This window comes from Heterodontus francisci, chromosome 11, assembly GCF_036365525.1.
Source record: "Heterodontus francisci isolate sHetFra1 chromosome 11, sHetFra1.hap1, whole genome shotgun sequence".
Classification (NCBI taxonomy): Eukaryota; Metazoa; Chordata; class Chondrichthyes; order Heterodontiformes; family Heterodontidae; genus Heterodontus; species Heterodontus francisci.
In genome coordinates this window covers 96,087,282-96,110,853 of record NC_090381.1, presented here as the reverse complement: position 1 = coordinate 96,110,853, position 23,572 = coordinate 96,087,282, and the positions used below count along the sequence as shown (strand labels likewise).

General features: G+C 42.8%; 1 protein-coding gene across 2 annotated transcripts in view; it reads left to right on the top strand.

Moving 5' to 3' along the window:
* The window catches only part of pcolce2b (procollagen C-endopeptidase enhancer 2b), a 54,307-nt gene extending 31,111 nt beyond the window's left edge, over nucleotides 1–23,196 (top strand). The window contains exons 5-9 of one of the 2 annotated variants that reach the window (XM_068041548.1): nucleotides 11,674–11,810; nucleotides 14,415–14,563; nucleotides 18,128–18,211; nucleotides 19,527–19,694; nucleotides 22,576–23,196. In XM_068041548.1, the coding sequence (XP_067897649.1) occupies nucleotides 11,674–11,810; nucleotides 14,415–14,563; nucleotides 18,128–18,211; nucleotides 19,527–19,694; nucleotides 22,576–22,706 (669 nt within the window). In that variant the 3' untranslated portion in view covers nucleotides 22,707–23,196. The remainder of the gene's footprint in view (nucleotides 1–11,673; nucleotides 11,811–14,414; nucleotides 14,564–18,127; nucleotides 18,212–19,526; nucleotides 19,695–22,575) is intronic. The other variant, XM_068041549.1, reaches the window with a different exon arrangement.
* Nucleotides 23,197–23,572: the final 376 nt, after the last annotated feature.

Below are 23,572 nucleotides of genomic sequence, written 5' to 3'. Positions count from 1 at the left end.
CTAGGACTGAAAAATTGCAGCGATGAGGAAAGATTGGATAGACTGGGGTTGTTCTCCTTAGAATAGAGAAGGTAGAGGGGAGATTTGATTGAGATAGACAAAATTGTGAGGGGCCTGGATCGAGTGGATGTGATGGGCCTATTTACCTTAACAGAGGGGTCAGTGACTAGGGGGCATGGATTTCAAGTAATTGGTAGAAGGATTAGAGGGGAGATGGGGAAAACATTTTTAACCACAGGGTGGTAGGGATGTGGAACTCACTGCCTGAAAGGGTGATAGAGGCAGAAAACCTCATCTTATTTAAAAGTTGCCTGGATGTGCACCTGAAGTGCTGTAACCTGCAGGGCTATGGACCAAATGCTGGAAAGTGGGATTCGGCTGGGTGGCTCTTTTTTCAGCCGATGCAGACACGATGGGCAAAGTGGCCTCCTTTTGTGCTGTAAACTTTCTATGATTCTGTGATTCTAATGCTACCTAGATAGGTAAACTATTCTACTGCATTGAAGTTGCTACTGTCAATGCTGATTTGAGGTGCATTGTAATTTCCTCGGGGCTGTGGTTGGTACAGCACTTGTTTCCTTTAGGCTAATAGTAAGGCCAAAGGCATTTGCTGCCTCAGAGAAACAGTTTACAATGAGCTGCATTGCCTCCTCTGTGTGTGCGAGAAGAGCGCAATCATCAGCAAACAGAAGCTCCACAATAAGCTCTTCTGTGGTTTTGGTATGTGCCAGTAGTCATCGCAGATTGATGAGACTCCTGTCTCTTCGGAAGCAGATGTATATGCCCTCTGTTTATTGCCTATTGAAGCATCATGCTGAAGAAAATAGAGAAAAGGATCAGTGGCAGAACATACCTTTGCTTCTCACCACTGGAGATTGGGAAGCTGTCCTGATGCTTGACCTGACGTTTCTGGCCTTCGGAGTTGACGGAGAATGATGAAGAACCTTGGAGGGCACTCCAATCTAGACAGTAACTTCCAAAGTCTGTCCCAGGTGACTGTATCAAATGCCTTGGTGAGATCTACAAAAGTAGCTTCCAGGCCCAAGTTTTGTTCTCTACACTTCTCCTGGATCTATCTCAGCTCAAAAAATCATGTCTACAGTTCCCCTATTGGGTTTGAATTCACACTGACTTTCAGGGAGGCTTTCTTCAGTTATTGTCAGGACAAGTCTATTTAGAAACACTCTTCCCAAGATTTTGCCTGCAATGTAAAGTAAGGTGATGTCTCTGTGGTTTGAACAGTCAGACCTCTATCCTGACGCACCCTCCCTTTCTATCAGCACGCTGTAAACAGATCTGTAAGCCTATCAAGGATTATATTTCCTCCCTGTTTATAGACTTCTGCTGGAATCCCATCTATTCTGGGGGCTTTGTGCGATTTTACTTGTGCTATAGCGGTCTTGATCTCTTCACCCTAATGACCAAAGAAATAGCTCGAGCAATCCTATCTCCACTTGATCAAAGTTTTCACGCTGTTAAGGGGAACAGATAGGGTAGATTGGGAGAGTCTGGGGCTACAGAACAGAGTGAAAAGATTAGAGCCAGCCATTCAGGAGTGAAATTAGGAAACACTTCTTTATACAAAGGGTGCTAGAAATTTGGAATTCTCTTCTGGAAATGGCAATTGATACTTGATCAATTGTTAATTTTAAATCTGAGATTGATAGATTTCTGTTAGTCAAAGGTATTAAGGGACATGGGGCAAAGCCGGGTACATGGAGCTGGGTCACAGATCAGCCATGATCTCCTTGAATGGCGGAACAGGCTTGATGGGATAAATGGCCTATTCCTGTTCCTGTGTTGCTAATGACAAAAGATATAGCCGAAGCAATCCTATCTCCACTTAATGCTGGAGCAATGCTTGCAGAGGATGCACTTCAATTGGGATACCATTGACTATGCCATATGCTGGAATCTCTGGTCCTCCTCTCCCTTTAGCAACTCACTACCCCTGGTAGTAAAGATAGCGACCATACAAAACTTCTAGGCTATATGGTCATTTCAGGCTGTGTCTGAAGACATCTGCAAATTTTTTTACACAGTGAGTTATCACCCAGTGTGATTTGGACATGTTGAGTGAGTGGGCAAATACATGGCAGATGCAGTATAATGTCGATAAATGTGAGGTTATCCACTTTCGTGGCAAAAACAGAAAGGCAGATTATTATCTGAACGGCGATAGATTGGGAAAGGGGAGGTGCAGCGAGACCTGGGTGCCCTTGTGCACCAGTCGCTGAAAGTTAGCATGCAGGTGCAGCAGGCAGTTAAGAAGGCAAATGGCATGTTGGCCTTCATAACGAGAGGATTCGAGTATAGGAGCGGATGTCTTGCTGCAATTATACAAGGCTTCGGTGAGACCACATCTGGAATATTGTGTGCAGTTTTGGTCTCCTTATCTGAAGAAGAATGTTCTTGCTATGGAGGGAGTGCAGCGAAGGTTCACCAGACTGATTCCTGGGATGGCAGGACTGATGAATGAAAAGAGATTGGGTTGATTAGGCTTGTATTCACGAGAGTTTAGAAGAATGAGAGGGAATCTCATAGAAATCTACAAAATTCTAACAGGACTGGACAGACTAGATGCAGGAAGGATGTTCCCGATGGTGGGGGAATTCAGGATGAGGGGTCACAATCTAAGGATAAGGGGTAAGCCATTTAGGACTGAGATGAGGAGGGATTTCTTCATCCAGAGAGTGATGAGCCAGTGGAATTCTCTCCCACAGAAAGCAGTTGAGGCCAAATCATTAAATATATTCAAGGAAGAGTTAGATATAGTTCTTAGGGCTAAAGGGATCAAGGGATACGGGGAGAGAGCGGGAACAGGGTACTGAGTTTGGACGATCAGCCATGATCATATTGAATGGCGGTGCAGGCTCGAAGGGCCAAATGGCCTACAACTGCTCCTATTTTCTATGTTTCTATCATCGGGTATGCACTGCCTGAAAGAGTGGTGGAAGCAGATTCAGTAGTAACTTTCAGTAAGGAATAGGATAAATTCTTGAAAAGGAAAAAATTGCAGGGCTATGGGGAAAGAACAGGGGAGTGGGGCTAATTGGATAACCCTTTCAAAGAGCTGGCACAGGCATGATGGGTTGAATGGCCTCCTTCAGCACTGTAGGATCCTATGCTTAACCAAGCTGCTGTACACAGATTTATCAGCTATGAATGATTTGTTTGCTATGGTTAGTCAGTAGATCAGCTTCCTCATGGACTTTCATCACCAGCATGATAGGGACTGGAGTTCTACAGAGAGGCAGCATTCCCAAATTATAAAGAGCTATTGATTGCCCCAGTGTGACCATACATGCTTCTTTCATCAATCCTATCCACTCCTACAAGAACTCCGCTAATTGTGCAACTTGTTTGTGACCAACAACACGACATCACGCACATTAATGCTTGCTTTCCTGGCAGCTACTACCATACCTTTACTTTATGGCAGTCTGAGCAAAATGATAACAATCTAGTTTTCTCAGTTCTGCAGTGACCTAACCAATGGTCCTCAAATGGATCACTAGAGGCCACAAAAGATCAGGTAAGTTTCAAATAACTTTACACTTTTTAAAATTGACTTTGATGCAGAACTAAGAGGATTTCATTATCTAGTTCACTGTCATCATTTATATGTCAATATGTTTGTTGATTAAATGGCACACTGTCAGTGAATTGTACTTTGAGTAATGGGAATCTTGAGAGGTGAAAAGTGGAAGTCATCCATGCCATCTTCCCTCTGTCCCTAACAGATTGGGGGCTCATGAGCTAGGATTTTGAAACATTAAGATTGAACAAGTATTTTGGAAACGGGAGGAAAAATGATCCCTAAAATTGTAAAAAATTAAATAAGCAGGTTTTCTCATAATATTTTCTTCTTTACGGTGCTAAAACACTTAAAGACATGGCCACCTTCGACGCCAGAGCGTTTGTAGAGCAAGGAGAATTATCATGGAAAACATCAAATTCATTAAATATTGAAGTCTCAAGAGCTGTAGCTACCCAGGTGGGAGTAACTTTCAGGTGGAAAGTAAGGAAACCTGAGATTATTCAGAATCTAGCTAGTCATTTTAAAATTGCCCCAGAATCAGAATGGGCATGGAATCTGAATTTGACAAAATAACCCGATGCTAACATACAAGCGGAAAAGGACTTGCCCTGCAAAAATTGGAGTTGGAGTTTCAAAGGCAAAAAGAAGAAAGAGAGATGCAAAAGGTGTGACAGTTTGAGTTGGACAAGCTGAAGGAGAAGGGTGGGGAGGCCACCAGCAGTTCAAATATTCACCTCAATTTGGAACAAAGCTTTGAGGTTATGAGTCACTTATGATTAGTGCCAAAATTTAATAAGGAAGACGTCGAATCGTATTTTATCTCGTTTTGAGAAAATTGCTATCAGGTTAAAATGGCCAAAAGAATATTGGACCCTCCTTCTAGAAGGCGTGTTAGTGGGGAGAGCTTGTGAAGCCTATACCATGTTGTTGGAGGCAAGTTCTTTCAATTACGAACAGATTAAAACTGCTATGTTAAATGCCTGCAAGTTAGTCTCTGAGGCATTTTGGCAAAAATTTAGAAATGCTAGGAAAAGACCTGTCCAAACCATTAGCGAATTTGAAAGTTAAATTTATGGCTTTCAATTGCTGGATAAGAGCTCCCAAATTAGACCTCTCATATTAGGATTTGTGAGAATTGATTCTGTTAGAAGAATTTAAAAATAGTATTCCCATTAACATAAAGACTCATACTGAGAAACAAAGGGTCACAAGGGTGAGAGCAGCAGCAGATGACGATGAGCTCACACATAAACCCTTTTATCAAGGAAAATCCTTCTACAATAATCTCCAGAGGTCCGGGAAGGACAGAAAGTGGGATAGTGACAAAGTAAATGGGGTGCTAGTGAAAGGGAAAATAAGGATGAGAACGCAGGTGAGCCTTCCACATGTCAGAAAAGAAAGTACAGAGGGTAGGAAGTTTTTCTACAGACCTGTATCTTTTCATTGTAGTAAAGCAGGGCATGTGACTGCGGGAAGTTGAAGGGGAAGCCAGTGGTTTTTGTCGGGGTTCACAAGGCCAGCCGAGGAAAGCCCAGGTAACATGGCAAACACCTGTGGCCCTAACCATGGTGATAGACCCCTCAAAGAATACCGCCATAGGGTGTGGCAGAAACAAGAAAAATTCCTGAGGGTTACCAGGATTTTGTTTCAAATGGAAAGGTTTCCCTGTAGCCTTCTAATGAGGCAAGCAAACCAATTGTCCTGCTCATTGAGTGGAACCACTCAATCCTTAGTGCTGGATAAAGGCATGACCTTTCCACCAGAGAGCTTGGTAAAGGCAAAGGTTTTGGTAAAAGGCATTGAAGGCGGGTACATGTCCATACCCCTATATCAGGTCCACTTGCAGTGCGACTTAGTCTCTGGACCAGTTACAGTAGGGATTGTACCTAGTCTGCCTGTGGCTGGAATAGATTTGCTGCTGGCAATTATTTGGTTGGAGATGGGGTGGTAGCAGCCCCAGTGGTCTTCGATCAGCCATATGAGGCCAAGGAGATGGAACAGATACAGGAGGAAGTCCCTGGAATATTTCCTGACTGTGTAGTAACCAGGTTCATGGCTACTCAAGCTCCACCAGAGAGAGCTTCTTTTTTTTTTAGAACATTACAACGCAGTACAGGCCCTTCGGCCCTCGATGTTGCGCCGACCTGTGAAACCATCTGACCTACACTATTCCATTTTCATCCATATGTCTATCCAATGTCCACTTAAATGCCCTTAAAGTTGGCGAATCTACTACTGCTGCAGGCAGGGCGTTCCACGCCCTTACTACTCTCTGAGTAAAGAAACTACCTCTCACATCTGTCCTATATCTATCACCCCTCAACTTGAAGCTATGTCCCCTCGTGTTTGCCATCACCATCCGAGGAAAAAGACACTCACTATCCACCCTATCCAACCCTCTGATTATCTTATATTTCTCTATTAAGTCACCACTCCTCCTCCTTCTCTCCAACGAAAACAACCTCAAGTCCCTCAGCCTTTCCTCGTAAGACCTTCCCTCCATACCAGGCAACATCCTAGTAAATCTCCTCTGCACCCTTTCCATAGCTTCCACATCCTTCCTATAATGCGGTGACCAGAACTGCACGCAATACTCCAGGTGCGGTCTCACCAGAGTTTTGTACAGCTGCAGCATGACCTCGTGGCTCCGAAACTCGACCCCCCTACTAATAAAAGCTAACACACCATATGCCTTCTTAACAGCCCTATTAACCTGGTTAGCAACCTTCAGGGATTTATGCACCTGGACACCAAGATCTCTCTGTTCATCTACACTACCAAGAATCTTCCCATTAGTCCAGTACTCTGCATTCCTGTTACTCCTTCCAAAGTGAATCACCTCACACTTTTCCGCATTAAACTCCATTTGCCATCTCTCAGCCCAGCTCTGCAGCCTATCTATGTCTCTCTGTACCCTACAACATCCTTCGGCACTATCCACAACTCCACCGACCTTAGTGTCATCTGCAAATTTACTAACCCACCCTTCTACACCCTCTTCCAGGTCATTTATAAAAATGACAAACAGCAGTGGCCCCAAAACAGATCCTTGCGGTACACCACTAGTAACTAAACTCCAGGATGAACATTTGCCATCAACCACCACCCTCTGTCTTCTTTCAGCTAGCCAATTTCTGATCCGAAGCTCTAAATCACCTTCAACCCCATACTTCCGTATTTTCTGCAATAGCCTACCGTGGGGAACCTTATCAAACGCCTTACTGAAATCCATATACACCACATCCACTGCTTTACCCTCATCCACCTGTTTGGTCACCTTCTCGAAAAACTCAATAAGGTTTGTGAGGCACGACCTACCCGTCACAAAACCGTGCTGACTATCTCTAATGAACTTATTCTTTTCAAGATGATTATAAATCCTGTCTCTTATAACCTTTTCCAACATTTTACCCACAACCGAAGTAAGGCTCACAGGTCTATAATTACCAGGGCTGTCTCTACTCCCCTTCTTGAACAAGGGGACAACATTTGCAATCCTCCAGTCTTCCGGCACTATTCCTGTCGACAATGACGACATAAAGATCAAGGACAAAGGCTCTGCAATCTCCTCCCTAGCTTCCCAGAGAATCCTAGGATAAATCCCATCTGGCCCAGAGGACTTATCTATTTTCACACTTTCCAAAATTGCTAACACCTCCTCCTTGTGAACCTCAATCCCATCTAGCCTTGTAGCCTGAATCTCAGTATTCTCAACAACATTTTCTTTCTCTACTGTAAATACTGACGCAAAATATTCATTTAACACTTCCCCTATCTCCTCTGATTCCACACACAACTTCCCACTACTATCCTTGATTGGCCCTAATCTAACTCTAGTCATTCTTTTATTCCTGATATACCTATAGAAAGCCTTAGGGTTTTCCCTGATCCGATCCACCAATGACTTCTCGTGTCCTCTCCTTGCTCTTCTTAGCTCTCCCTTTAGATCCTTCCTGGCTAGCTTGTAGCTCTCAAGCGCCCTAACTGAGCCTTCACGTCTCATCCCAACATAAGCCTTCTTCTTCCTCTTGACAAGCGCTTCAACTTCTTTAGTAAACCACGGCTCCCTCGCACGACAACTTCCTCCCTGCCTCACAGGTACATACTTATCAAGGACACGCAGTAGCTGCTCCTTGAATAAGCTCCACATTTCGATTGTTCCCATCCCCTGCAGTTTCCTTCCCCATCCTACGCATCCTAAATCTTGCCTAATCGCATCATAATTTCCTTTCCCCCAGTTATAATTCTTGCCCTGTGGTATATACCTGTCCCTGCCCATCGCTAAGGTAAACCTAACCGAATTGTGATCATTATCACCAAAGTGCTCACCTACATCTAAATCTAACACCTGGCCGGGTTCGTTTCCCAGTACCAAATCCAATGTGGCATCGCCCCTGCTGAGGCAGGAATTCAAGTGACTCAGATGTCTGGCTGGCTGAAACATTTTTTTTGGAGATTTGGGAGAGGAGGAGGCAGTGTACAGTAGATCCTCCCTGATTGAAGCCTAGCAGGCAGACCCTGATTTTAAAAGAATAGCACAAACCGTGTGTTCTAAGACCAAGGCAGAAAAAGTGCCTGAATGCTATTACTTTAAAAATGGGGTAGTAATGAGGAAATGGAGACCTCCGCAATGACCTGCAGAGGAGGAGTGGATAGTGGTGCATAAAACTGTAGTTCCCCCCCCCCCCCCCCCTAAATATTGTAGGGAAATCTTGAGGATTGCCCAGGAATTCCCAATGGATGGGCATGTGGGTATCTGAAAGATCCAGGCCCGGCTCAGTTGGCACTTTTATTGGCCTCCTCTCCACAAAGATGTGGTTACATTTTGTAGGACCCGACATACCTGCAGGTTGTTGGGAAACCATAACCTGCAATCAAGCCTGTCCCATTAAAATCCATCCCTGCTTTCAAAGAACCATTCAGCAGAGTTCTGGTAGATTGTGTGGGATCATTACCCAAAACTAAGACAGGTTTTCAATAACTCCTAACTATCATGGATATGGACACTCGATTCCCAGAAGCCATACACTTGAGAAAAGTTACAGCCAAAGTCATGTTCAAGGGGCTAACCTGGATTTTCACCCGATATGGACTGCACAAAGAAATCCAAAAAGATCAAGGATCTAATTTCATATCCCAGGTTTTCCAAGAAGTCATACATAGCCTCAGCATCAAACAGCTAAAATCCTCAGCATATCACCCACAATCACAAGGGGCTCTGGAAAGATACACCAAACCCTGATAACCATGGTCAGAGCCTATTGCTGTGAGTACCCCCATGATTGGATTAAAGGGTTAGCTTTTCTGCTGTTTGCCACCAGACATTCAACAAATGAATCAACAGGTTTCAGTCCCTTTGAATTGATCCACAGCAGACCCGAGCCCTAGTCCCTCCAATTTCACCCCGACCCAAGCCCGACCCCAACTCAACTCGATCCGAGCCTGACCCGACCATCCCTTTACTTACCTTCCGACTGGGAAGCGCCACGAAGCTGCAGCGCATGTGTGATGACGTCCTAGTGACGTCACTCGCTCACTACGCAGACTCCGTTTCGTCCCGGACTCCCAGCTCAGGTAATTTTTTAAATTTCAATACTTAACAGCAGAGCACTTACCATGTGGGTCTGGTCCGACCCGACCCGAGCACGACCCGGAAGAGGGGCGTGGCCCGACCTGAACCCGACACATGTCGTTGGGTCCCATTGGGTCTGGGTCGGGTAGCAGGCCTTTAACTCCCCTTACATCAGCAAAATTGATTTATTAACAGGATACTGGCAAGTCCCCATGACCACCCAAGCCAAAGAAATCTCAGCTTTCATAATACCCGATGGCTTATTCCAGTGTAACGTCATGCCATTCGGTTTAAAGAACACACTATCAACATTTCAGAGATTGATGAACCAGGTGGTGACTGGTTTAAACAACTATGTCATCTACCTGGATGACCTGTTGGTCTATAATGACATCTGGGAAGACTATGTAAATCATTTACAAGCACTATTTATTAAAGGTCTACAAAATGCTAACCTAGTGGCCAATTTAGCCGAAAGCCAGTTTGCTCAGGCCAAAGTGACCTATTTAGGACCATATTGTTTGCCAAGGTTGGGTGTTGCCAAGAGCAGCAAAAGTACAAGCCCTGATAGATTTCCCCATTGCCAAGACTAAGATTCCTGGGGATGTGTGGTTTCCAAAGAAAATTTGTTCCCAACTTCAGCACCCTAGCTGCCCCCTTAACTGACCTATTAAATAAAAGCTAAGATTGTGCGGTCAGAACAGTGCCAGACGGCTTTTGGAAAGTTGAAGACAATTTTAACAAATGAACCTATATTGGCAGTCCCCAATTTCAACAGATTCTTTAAGGTGGCTATTGATGCCAGTGATGTTGGAGTGGTCTTACTCCAAGAAGATGACTTGGGCATCGAGAGGCCAATTGGTTATTTTTCAAAAAAACTAAGCATCACCATAAATATTCCACTATTGTAAAGGAAACACTGGGACTTCTGTTGGCCCTTCAATATTTTGAAGTTGATGTTAATAATGGACACAGGGAAATCCTAATATATACTGACCACAACCCACTAACCTTCTTGGAGAAATTCAAAGTTAACAATGCCAGGCTGTTCAGATAAAGCCATTTAACTTGAAAAATCACACAAAGAGCTGGCGTAAAACGTCATCGCAGAAGCACTGTCCAGAACTTAAACACTGTGCCACCAGGAAACTGTGACAGACTAATGACAGTAAACCTGAGGAATGCGTGTGATGAATGCACGTAGATGTGTGCCAGCATGTGTTCTTACACTCCTTTCTTTCAAAAAAAAAAGCAAACAACGGAAGAATGAAATACCAAGGAATTTCATGTTTTCTCTTTTTGCGGGGAGGTGTTGTGCTTACGTGAGGAACAGTTATGAACTAAAGTGAATTGGAGCTATTATGAACTGTAAAGATGAACTGATGAACTAAAATCCAAAAAAATGGACACATTTTTGCTGCAGACGAGATGGAGTAAGATGTCGGTTGATCTCTCCTGTACTGCAAATATACATAGTGACTGTTGGAGACTAAACCCATCATCACTTCTGGACTAGTCCTGGGGAAGAGACATTAAAATGCTAAACAGTCCATTCAATGCTAAATGGTTCCTATCTTCCAAAATTCGGTTGACAAAGGCCTTTGCAGTCAGGGAGACTCTGGATTCAAAGCCAAGATAATAGGTGGGACATAACAGCACTTTATCAAGGTAAGTCACATTCAAACCCCATTGTATAGCAATAGCCACATGTTCAAAGACATTGTATGAACACACTGGAGGACAGCATCTATGGTCACCTGACTGAAACCCAGCCTGATGAGGTTTTTTTCTTAAAAAAGAGCTCTTTGAAAGACAAAATTAGAAAGCCAGCCAGTGAGGAAGCTGAGTGATCTATCTAGCCAAGAAGAAGACCCTGCCTGCAACACCTCTAAACCAGAGGCAGAGATTGCGAGATGGCCTTGAAAACTCCTTACCTCAGAAATCATGACAGTATTTCTCACCACTGGCTTTATCTGAATCTTAATCAGAGGAGTCTGTATTACTTCAGTGAACCAAGAAAAGGAACACCAGGCCTGCACCGATGTTTAAAAATTCCTCTCGGAAGATCAAGAAGGTTTCAAAGTGAACACTTCTACCACAAACGTACTTAAATGCATGCTATCCTGTAATTTTTTTTTCCTGTGTGTGTGCATGTGTGAGGGGGTAAAGTTGCGAATATTTTTCAGGTATTGTTTAATAAATAATTTATAATTCTTTTAATCCTACAAGAAAACCTGTCATTTGTCTGTTATTTGACCTCTAAAGCACTCGGGAACTAGAACAATTTTTTTTAGAACTCATTCCAAGGTCAGTTGAGAGGTGAAAAGTGGAAGCCATCCACACCATCTCCCCCCTGTCCATGACAGTATTAATGCCTGCACTCAGAAGTTGTTAATGCAGTCTGACTAGATAGTGAATGAGATAAATATATTAACGTGACGTTCAAGCTCAATAAACAATTGAGATCTTTGCATAAAAATACCTAATCTGTTGTTGGCCTTTATGTAAAGCAAGTGCCTGTTTCCAGCATTTGATATTCATTACTTTCCATCCTTAACAGATAATTGAATTAAAATTTGAGAAGTTTGATGTTGAAAGAGATAACTACTGCCGATATGATTATGTTTCTGTATTTAATGGCGGTGAAAACAATGAAGCAAAACGGATTGGGAAATACTGCGGAGACAGCCCTCCAGCGTAAGTGATATTGATACATTATTTTTGCACATGTATTTCTGCTTCCTTCACTTGCATGCATAGAATCATAGAATGCTTACAGCACAGAAGGAGGCCATTCAGCCCATCGAGTCGGCATCGGCTTTCTGCAAGCGTAATTCAGCTAGTCCCACTCCACTGCCCTTTCCCCATAACCCTGCAAAATGTTTATCTTCAGATGCTTATTCAGTTTCCTTTTGGAAGCCATCCACTACTGAATCCGTCTCCACCACCCTCTCAAACACTGTAATCCAGATCCTAACCATTCGCCGCGTTAAAAAAATGTTTTCTCATGTAGCCTTTGGTTATTTTGCTAATCTGTCTCCTCTGGTTCTCGTTCCCTCCACCAAAAGAACAGTTTCTCTCTATCTACTCTGTCTAGGTCCCTCATGATTTTGATCACTTCTATCAAATCTGCTCTCCACCTTCTCTAAAGAAAACAACCCCAGTTTCTCCAATCTATCTTTGTAACTGAACTCCCTCATCCCTGAAACCATTCTCGTACATCTTTTTTGCACCCTTTCTAACGCCTTCACATCCTTCCTAATGTGCAGTGCCCAGGATTGGACTCACTACTCCGTTGAGGCTAAACCAGTGTTTCATAAAGATTCATCATGACACTTGGTGCCACCGCGCGTGAGAGTGGGGGCAGCTGTATGGCGTATGGCCCGCATGGGCGGGCCGCCATTATTTAAGATCAGCGGCAGGTTCTTAAAATGCAGCCCAGCGAATTCACAATCTTGGCTGTGATCATTAAGGGACAGGAGAAAACATCTGCAGGAAAGTCAGATCATACTGCTCTCAAATACCAATTAGGTGCTAAAACAAGAAATAACTGCCAGAACCCCATGAGCAGGCTACTTACTCACTGGGCTGGATTTTAACAGCCCCCCCAACATTGGGGATCGTAGCAGGGGAGCCCAGAAAATTTCTCTGGGAAAGGCCTGTTATGGGCCTCGATGCTAGGAAGGACCCGCCCCATACTACCAGCGGTTGCAAGGCCTCATGGCAGCCCCCCCACCACTCGGCGACGGGGACCTAATTAAAATATGTAATTTCAATTAATTAACATGAATAAAGACCTACATTGTAGTGACAGCCGTCCTGCTCCGATATTCCAGCCGGCTGCCAGAACTCCCATGCCTTCGGATCTCCGTTCAGAGATCTGAGGTGGAACACTGGTGAGGAGGGGAGGAGTGAAGTTTTCAGCGTGTGGGGGGCGGGGGGGGTGGTGGTGGTGGGGAGAGGAAATGGCAAAAACTAACCTGATTGGTGGAGTGGATGGTGGGAAGGGGTTGAAAGCTAAAGTAAAGAAATTTCAGCCGGGAAAGGTCGGGATCGAGAGTTTAATTTTATTGCAGGGTGAGAGAACAAAAAAATGAACTGAGTAGTCATTTGGGGGGGGGGGGGGGTGCAGGGTGGGAGAGTGGATTGGAACTGTCAGTAAATGTTTAATTTTATTTTTAAAAAAACTGAATTTAAAAATTTAAATGATATGAAAGGGCTTGAAGCCCTTTAAAAAGGGTACTGGCACGGTGACGCCAGATGCCGTTGCCGGGGACAGAGTGCCTGCCCCCTCTATCTCATTGGGGCAGGTGGTCCTCTCGCTCCAATGTAAATGAGCTGCCGCGCTAAATATCACGGTGGCTCAGCGGTGCACATCTCACGTGTGCACCACGCTGTTTTTGAAGCGTGCCGCCCATCTCGGTGGCGATCTGGAAAAATTCAGTCCACTGTCTTGGCCAGGAAATCGTGCATGGCATGGGGATTTAAAGAAATAGAAAAGAAGGCCCTTCCAATAACGTGGAGGAGTACAGTTTTCTGTGTTGTAGAGGTTCTCCTGGGGAGGAATTGGAGGCCTGGTTTTGGGATGGTGGGGCTGGAGGCCGGAGAGGCCTGGGGTAGGGGGAGAGGGTGGTAATAGGAGGCCTGGGGAGTTGATTGGAAGCCTGGCGGGGTGGTATTCAGAACCTGGGGGTGAGGTCGGAGGCCTGGGGGACACGGTCAGATGATTGGGGTATCAGAGGCCTCATGGGTAGGGGAATCAGAGGCCTGAGGGTGAGGTCAGGGCCTGAGGGTGGGAATCTGAGGCCTTGGTAGGGTGTGGAATCAGAGATCTCATGGGGAAGAATGGAGGGGGCTCAATCACAGGGCTTCCTCGGGCTAGCACGTTGGATCCAGGAGGTAGGTGTAAAGGCACTCCCTTCCTGGATCCACCAAATCATCAACCAGGATGTAGCTGCCAGGTTTCTGAAGGCTCTGGAAACACAGCCAACCAGAGCTCAATTCAAAAAGCTGAATGACAATGTTGCTCACAACCTCATTATCATATTTAAAGTACCAACCTGCATCCTTGGAGTGGGTTGGTCACCTGCTCACCTTCTGACCTCAGTTAAAGTTTAGGTCAGGAATCTGATTTTTAAGATTTTAACCCGACCCAAACCCGCTCTTTTTTAGGTTAAAATTCCCCCTGTATTTCTTGCCTTATGCAGTTCATTTATTAGTTTGGTAAAATTGTTGCTTAACTTGGTGCTAGCCATTACAAACTCAATTTATTGTGTTCTTCTTTGTTTTGCTGTGGGGTAGGCCAGTTCTGTCACAAGAAAATGAAATCGTTGTGCAGTTCCTGTCAGATCTAAGTCTCACTGCTGATGGGTTTCTGGCTCATTTCAAATTCAGGTCGAAAAAATTTCTTAGCACAACAACTGCACCAATCACAGCACCAACGACAACAAGTAAGTTCCACTAAGTTATGTTAAAATATTCAGAGAACAATCATTAGAAAACAAAAGTTTTTAAATGTGTCTGGTTCAAGTTATAGCCTAAACCTTGATACACTGTGCATTGCCCCTTCACTAATGAATCATTCAGAAAAGCCCTGAGCTTGAGCAAAGCAGTCAGCGAGCTATGTACTGCTCGTGAGTTCCTCATGCAGCACCTTCTCCAGCACCTGAAGAATCTACTACCTTTGCTGGAGTATGCTGGACTGGATTTTAAGGAGCCCTTGACGTCGGGATCCACGACGTGGGGGTCCTGAATATTAGCCGCAGATGCAGCCCACAACGGACCTTGACGCCAGCAGGGCCCGGCCCGATCCTCCCGGTGGCGGTGAGGCACCATGGCAGTCTCCCCGCTGCTGGATGACGGGACCACAAGTTGAATATTTAAATCAATTAAAAAAGTTAATTAAAAAAACTTACGTCACCTCCTCATGTCCCGCTGCGATCTTCGGCCCAGCGGCCGGCATTCCTGCGCCTTCGGATCCCCGTCTGGGGAAACGCGGCACAACGCTGGTGGGGACGGGGGAGAAGGTAAGTTTCTCGGTGCGGGGGTTGCGGGGAGAGAGAGTCAAATTAACATCATGGGTGTAGGGGATGGTGGAAGGGTTGTAGTTTAACGTGTGTGCAGTTTTGGGGGGGTCAGATGGTAAAGGTAAGTGTTTTTGGGGATAAAGGGCAAATAATTTAATTGTTATTGGGGGTGGGAGAGGCGCAAAAGAAATGTTTTTACTTAATTTAATTCATTCTATTTTAACATATTTAAATAGGCCGGCAGGGCTAACAGCCCTTTGAAAATGGCGTCAGCGCCCGTGCATAGGCAGCTGACATCATTGCTGGAGACCGAAAGCCCACCCCCTCCATGTGATCGGGGCAGGGGGGGGGAGCGGCCCGCACCTGCTATTTAAATGAGCCACTTGGAATCGCTGCGGCTCTTTGGCAAGCCGCCATTTTATCTCGGCGGTGAGCTTATAAAATCCAGCCCACTGTTCATGGATCTCACTCACTACTGGACTGCCATCTCGAGAACATTTCCCACTATAGCATGTGATTTTACTGTGCATTCCTTAAAGTGTCCATAAAGGTTTATTAATGATTCCTTCAGGAACAGGAAAATCCACATAAAACCTAATTTATGCAATACAACCCTCACAGTAAAATTGTTTCCCTGAATATAGATTTATAGATCAGATCTTCCATGTGTTGCTCTGTGTTCATCAAGGTGAAATGAATGAGGGAGCAGCTCACCTCAAATTGAGGAATACTTATTAATTCATTTGAGTCGGATACTGGCAATTGTATACTAACTCCCTGATCAACATATATTTTTCTATTTGATTAGTTAGATATTTCATACATATTGTGAGACTGCACAAGATCACATTACAACAAGGAGCAAGCAATTAATGCAATATGTCAGTATCTTGCATTAGTGTTCAAAAAGTGGTGTGCTTTTTAAAACAAAAAATTCCTTTCCTTACCAAGTTTCTTTTTCCCCCACCTCTCCATAGACAGGGCATTCTACCATCTACCGATAAGCCAGCATCTGTCCTCACCCAGTATGCACACCACGCATTGAATGTAGGCTGATTTCTGCCTCCTTAACCCAAGGGGTGCAGAGGCTAATTGTAGCATCAGTACTGCCCTGACACCTTAGAGCAGCACAGACTGGGATCAGGCCCGGCCAATGTTCCCTACACATTATTTGGTGAGTGGCCTGCTCATTTCAATGCGCAGTACCTTTAAATTTTATTGTGCAGCTACACACATGCACCTTAGAGGGAACATTGGGCCTGTGTCTTTAATTGTCTATATGGTTCAGTTACTCGTAAGGTACACAGACTGATTTATTAGGCGACATATGAAAATGGTGCGTTTATGTTGTTTTGTTTTGTAATGTTTGAACTACTCATCTTAATAACCGTTACAATATATTCTGTGAAGTTTTGTGCATGGAATTCTCTCTTGAATTTAAGTATATATGTGTGTGTGTATGTGCATGTTTATACTTTGATCATAGGCATGTACACAGATTGATTTTTACAGATTTACCTTGAAGTAGGAATTTTTTTTTGAGTATTTGAGGGTTAAAAGATAAATTGTTAGTTACGGTAATAGGCAGAGCGCAGTAATTTTTATTTCTGAAAAATAAGCAAATATGGTTTTAACTTGTAATAAAAACAAAAAGTGCTGGAAAATACTCAGCAAGTCCAGCAGCATCTGTGGAGAGAGAAGCAAAGTTAACGTTTCAGGTCAGTGACCCTTCATCAGAACTGGCAAAGGTTAGGAATGTAATAGGTTTTAAGCAAATAAAGTGGGGGTGGGGCAAAAGAGAACAAAAGGGAAGGTGTTGATAGGACAGAGGGTCACAGAGAATAACTGGCAAGAAGGTCCTGGGGCAAAGGCAAAGAGTGTGTTAATAGTGTGATGAAAGGCAAAGTGTTAGTGCAGAGAGGGTGTTAGGTGACAAAATAATGAAAGCCCTAGCCAAAAGCACAAACAATAAAAAAAAGGTGGGCAGGCACATGGTTAAAAAAAAAGAATGATGAAACAAACTAAAATAAAATGGGATAAAACTAAAAATAAAAAAGTTGGGAGGTGGGGGGGTGCGGGGGTTGTCAGTCATGCTCTGAAATTATTGAACTCGATGTTCAGTCCGGTAGGCTGCAGTGTGCCTAATTAGTAAATGAGGTGCTATTCCTCGAGTTTGCGTTGATGTTCACTGGAACACTGCAGCAAGCCCAAGACAGAAATGTGAGCATGAGAGCAGGGGGGGGGTGTGTTGAAATGGCAAGTGAAAGGAGGTTTGGGATCATGTTTCCGGACTGAGCAGAGGTGTTCTGCAAAGCAGTCACCCAATCTGCGTTTGGTCTCTTCAATGTAGAGGAGACCGCATTGTGAGCAGTGAGTACAGTATACTAAATTGAAAGAAGTACAAGTAAATCACTGCTTCACCTGAAAGGAGTGTTTGGGGTCTTGGATAGTGAGGAGAGAGGACGTAAACGTGCAGGTATTACATCTCCTCTGATTGTATGGGAAGGTGCCGTGAGAAGGGGACGAGGTGTCGGGGATAGTGGAGGAGTGGACAAGGGTGTTGCGGAGGGAACGATTCCTTCAGAATGCTGACAGGAGAGGGAAGGGGAAGATGCATTTGGTAGTGGCATCACGCTGAACGTGGCGGAAATGGTGGAGGATGATCCTTTGGATGTGGAGGCTGGTGGGGTGGAAATTGAGGACAAGGAGAACCCTGTCGCAGTTCTGGGAGGGGCGGAGGTGGGGGGGAAGGGATGAGGGCAGAAGTGCAGGAAGTGGGCCGGACACAGTTGAGGGCCCTGTCAACCACAGTGGGGGGGAATCCTCGGTTAAGGAAAAAGGAAGACATCTCATAAGCGCTGTTGTGGAAGGTTGCATCATCAGAGCAGATGCATCGGAGATGGAAAAACAGTTTAACTTGTATTGTTAGTAGAAATGGTTTCTGTTTATCATTGTCTGCCTAACTCTATACTGCATACCGTTTTTAAGCCATTCAACCTACTGTACCTCCATGCCAACTGAAGTGTAAAAGAACTGGGACCCTGCGCAGTAATTACTGCACCAGCAACTTTGGTAAGAAACATAGGCTTTTCCCTTGAAAATAAGAACCCTATATGTGAATGGAAGAGCTAGTGTTTTTCGCCATATACCATCTCCTACTCAATTATTTCTCTATTCCAGTCTCAAGGGCTTCATAGAAATCCTTTCTAATGAAACAGGGACACTGTGTTCCAAAAACAAATATGGCTCTACAGCATAAATACAAGGTGCCAAACATAGAGTGAACTGTCAGTATATGAGAAGTGTTCATTCAGTTACAGTTTTTGGCATGTTGTCATGTTGAACCAGTCCCTCTGCCTAAGGCACAATGGTGCACTTGTCATATTGTGATCGCTTGATGCTAAATGCATCACCTGGTGGGTTCCAGTGTAGGTTGTCCTGAAACAGCTGCTCTCAAATAGTACAGCAATTGTTTTTTATATTTGTTGTCGGGATGTGAGTGATTTTGGCAAGGCTACATTTATTGCCTGTCTTTAATTACTTTGAGAAGATGAAGGTGAACCTTCTTCCTGAATAATGATTATATTTGTACTAATGTGGCTCCCCTTCAGAGTGCATTAAGAGTTAATCATATAGTGTCGATTTGATTTACATGTAGGCCAGACCAATAGGGATGGCAGCTTCATTTTCCAATTAAAGTTTTTGAAAAATAAAAATGCAGCACCAACTTACCAGACTTATTAAATTAAATTTCATAGTTTGCTTTGATGATATTTGAACTCTCAACCTGCGGTTTCTAGCCACACCACCATACCCTTGTGGGTGCTTCAATTGACCTCAGCACCTCTGGGAGATGGGGGCATGGAGTGGAGAAAAATCAGCCAGGGTCCCTATTCCCAACTGCTGTCCTGTGACTCTACTGACAAATGTACACTTGGGAAAAGACAGGATTGAGTTTAGATGTGATGTTTCCATAACCAAATACTCACTGTCTTAAGCACACACAAAAATAATTACTACTTGATTGAGGTATTAGAGGTTAGAAAAGGTAGAAAATTGGAGATAAAAAAAAATTCACTTTTTATGATAAGGAAGATCCTAATGTGATAACTTACAAAGCAGGTTAGCTATATAATATATCCTTAAATCTGTCATAAGCCATGTTCATGTCGGGTCCAACACTGTCATAAGAAAGTACCTTTCAAAGAGTCAGTTTTCATTACTGTTTGAGGACAATGAAATGCAGTTTATTTAACCCATAATCTGACAAACCGTTAACTAAAACTGAATAGAACTTTTAAAATTCTATTTATCATTAGGCGATTTGAGGAACGAACCTTTCATTCGGGATTTTTTTAAAAGTTTGAATGTCTTTTCTTCCTTACAGTGTTAACTGGCACAGTTATAACTGCTGTAACACGAAATGGCAGTATTCACACAACTATCTCTATCATAAATATTTACAAAGAAGGGACAGTGGCAATTCAACAAGCAGGGAAGAATATGAGCGTCAGAATAATTTCAGTGTGTAAAAAGTGTCCGATCATCAAACGAGGTGAGTTTTGCTATTTGGAAGGCCCATTTGTTGTTGCATGCTCTGTTATGCTTGCTGTTTATTTGAAATTAATTAATGCCTCTGTTAAAATAGCAGGCAAAAGTTTGCCAAAGGGGAGTGTTAAGGATTTGGCTGATAATATTGCCAATAATAGCTTCTATGTTGAGGAGAAAAGATGGTTAGTGGTGTTTTGCTTTAAAAAGCCCCTTGACTGCAGAAGGAAGGGAAGACTGAATGAGGTAAGAAAACCAGTTTCTTTCCTTGGAAAGAAATGCTTAAAGCACCATCACCAGTTTCCTTCACTACCGATTTTAATAATTTCAGAGACTATTTTGGACAATGTCAGCTTTTCATCAAGTGAAATGTATCAGTAGAATATTGAACCAAAGAACAGAACTATATGAGGAAGCCATTCAGCTCATCATATCTATGCAAATTCTTTGTTAGAGTAATTGAAAATTATCTTACTGCTCTGCTCTTCCCATAGCCTTCTATCATTTCTGCTTAAAATTATCTAGATTTTCCTTAAAAGATGCAATGATCTCTGGCTCAAATGTGGCCTTGTCACGAAGCATTCCATGCTATGATAACCCGACACTTTTTCCTAAACTTGCCTTGCTCTCTCAATATTAAATTGACTTTCATTGACTCCCAAGCAGAGGAAATGGTCTTTCCCTATTCACTTCATCAAAACTCTTCCTTTTATTTAGAACAACATCTATCACATCTCCTCTTAGCCTTCTTTGCTTCAATAGAAAAAGTCCTAGTACATCAATAAAGCAAAAAGCAAAATGCTGCAGAAACTGGAAATCTGAAATAAAAACAGAAAACGCTAGAAACACTTAGCAGGTCAGGCTAATCCGTGGAGAAAGTTTGGGTTAATGTTTCATTCTGTGACCCTTTGTCAGAATCCAGTTTATCAAATCTACCATCAGAGCTGCAGTTTCCCATACCTGGTTTGATTTTAGTGAAGAAACACTTTCTGTGGCTTTAATGACCTTTCTGTAGTGGGGCACCCAAAACTGCACAAAGTAAAACATTTATCATTATTTCTTTATTCTTATACAGTATGCATCTATTTATAAAACACAAAATTCTATTGATATTTTTATGGCTTTATCTGTCTGCACTCATGCTTCCATGAAATGCTGAACCCCTAGATTTGGCCACTCATCCACATCCTTCATCTTTTTCCATTAAGTATCTACTCCCATTGCTTGTATTTTTTTCCAAAATGTATTACCTCATACTTATTCACATTACAACTGTTACCTGTCTACCCATTCACTAACTGATCTGTGTCTTCCTGACCTATTTTGCAGTCATCACTGTTCACCAGCTTCTTGCATTTGTACCATCAGCGAGTCTCAAGATTGTATTCCCTACACCCAAGGCCAAATCATCTATATATACGAATAACAAAAGCAGACTCAGCTCTCAATCCTACTTTCTCTTTAATTAATCTTACTATTTATATGCTATAAAAGATCCTATTTCTTTTTTCACCTTCCTACTGCACTTTCTGTATACCTGTGATTATCTTTAGTATTGTTAGTCCTAATATTGCATATACTTCCTGTTTAATTTTTTTTTAAACTTTTAACCTATTTATCTAATGAACTCTATACTTTCATGCACCCCTTGTCGCTACATAGGAATATGTTTATTTTCTATGCTATGCATCTAATATTTGAAGATTTCCCACTGCTGATTGTCAAGCTGTTTGATAACTTTTCTGCCCTGTTAATTTGGGTCAGATTGCCATTTATTTCACTGAACTTTGCCTTATTTTTCAATCCAGCACCCTTATCTTTGACTCTTCATTATACTTTTCTGTTCTTACATTGAAACTAACTATGTGTGGTTTCCCAATTGTTCACCTACTCTTATATCAGTTATTTGCCCCGCATTTCCCAAAACAGAATCAAGCAATGCTTCTTTTCTTGTTGGCCTAGAAACATAGTGAATTCAACAATAATGACAACTTGCATTTATATAGTGCATCTAATGTAGAAAAACATCCCAAGGCACTTCACAAACATCCTCTCACCCCCTCGGATAGTCTCTTGTTCCATGGTGCCAAAATGTGGCTTAAGTCCATCCTCCTCTGAGTCGCTGTCACTATCCACCTCATATTTGTTCAATCATAAGGATCTATTTGATAGTTCAGTGGTTCCCTGCACCAACAAGTCCTGTCTCCCTCTGCAGATCCTGAAGATCATTCCCCACTTCTATCCCTGTGTCCTGAAGTGTCTAGTTCTGATTCTTGGGTGGCCACATTTTGGACAGTACTATGCAGCAACCCCTCATCCCGTCGGACGCTGCAGATATGGCCAGTGGTTGCTTGAATACAGAGATCTTCAGTCCAAAGACTGAGTTTTCCAACACTAATTACAAATGAATTACAGTTGGATACATTGAGGATTCATTATGCCCAGTATATCACACTTTAAAGACATCACAAAGGTTCCTTGCACAGCCAACCTTTAATAGCTAACATAAAAATGTAGATAGAGTTAGCTTGAATTTCCACTTGCATCAAACTCTCACAAAAATCAAATTCCTTTTACACATTTCACACAAGTATTGATTTTCTGGAAGAAAAAATGGTTCCTGTCCAATGGAAGCTCAAAGTTGCATTCCCTCTAAGACTAAACTCCAAACTCAGTGGCCTCTCATAGTTTGAGATGGAGTTCTTGCTACTGAGCTCAAATTTACACTGCCTTACTTTACACAATAATCCAACTGCCATACAAAAAAAAGTGCCAATCGGAGAACAACAATTGACATATTTTTTGTAACCAATTAATTACCTTGTACTGCCTCAAACAAGCTGAAAGTTAAAGTTCTGCTTACTAAAGTATCCTTCCTCTCATTGCAGGACTGAATTACATCTTCATGGGTCAAGTGGATGAAGCAGGCAGAGGTAGAGTGCTTCCTAACAGCTTTGTCGTGCCCTACAGATCAAAGAACCAAAGGTTTCTAAACAACTTGAAGAACAGACGATGCTAAACACACAATTACAGCAGTGACTTTATTTTCTATTTATGGTGCTGGAAATCTTCTATTGATATTTTTCTTTACTTGATTACAAAGTGCACTTCCTAACAGATAGGTGGCTTTCTGCTGGTAAATAGAAGCATTCAAATATAAATTTGGTGAAATGTGCCTAAGTGCTGACATGAGGTTGGATGTCTGTTGTGGATATACTAGCGGAAAAAAAAAGTCTGAACAGAATGAATAGCCCCAAAGTCATGTCGAGTTTGGAACTGTCTCTTTATTTATAACAATGATGACAGAGATTGAACCTATGTTTATCTTATATTCTTATATATTGTAATAGATGATATAGGTCTTAAGTGCAATAACTCAAAGTACAGCGATGATTGGTGATGTTTTATGACTAGTTTGTGTTAATCATGTGTTTTGTTTTTGTTTCCATGTTTCTCCAACAGTCATTCTTTGCATAATGTATCTGCTGCTTAATAAAAAATGTTTTATTTGGAACTGTCAAAAGCCCAAAGTTGCCATTTCAAGGACAATGTCAGATAATTGTATCACGTACATAGTTAGAAAATGAAAGGGACGAAGGTCCTTAGGCTTCATTTCTCCTCCTATTCACTATCAACTCCAACATGGGGAACAATAGGAAACCTGGGCAGAAGGTTAGTAGTTATGCTGACCTTCCACCTTGTTGAACCAGTCTTACCTCCCTGTATGCAGTTGGTAGTTCTCTAACACGTAAGGAGGATATAGACAGACTGGTAAAATGGGCAGACACATGGCAGATGAAATTTAAAGCAGAGAAGCGTTTTGGTAGGAAAAATGAGGAGAGGCAATATAAATGGTACAATTTTAAACGTGGTGCAGGAACATAT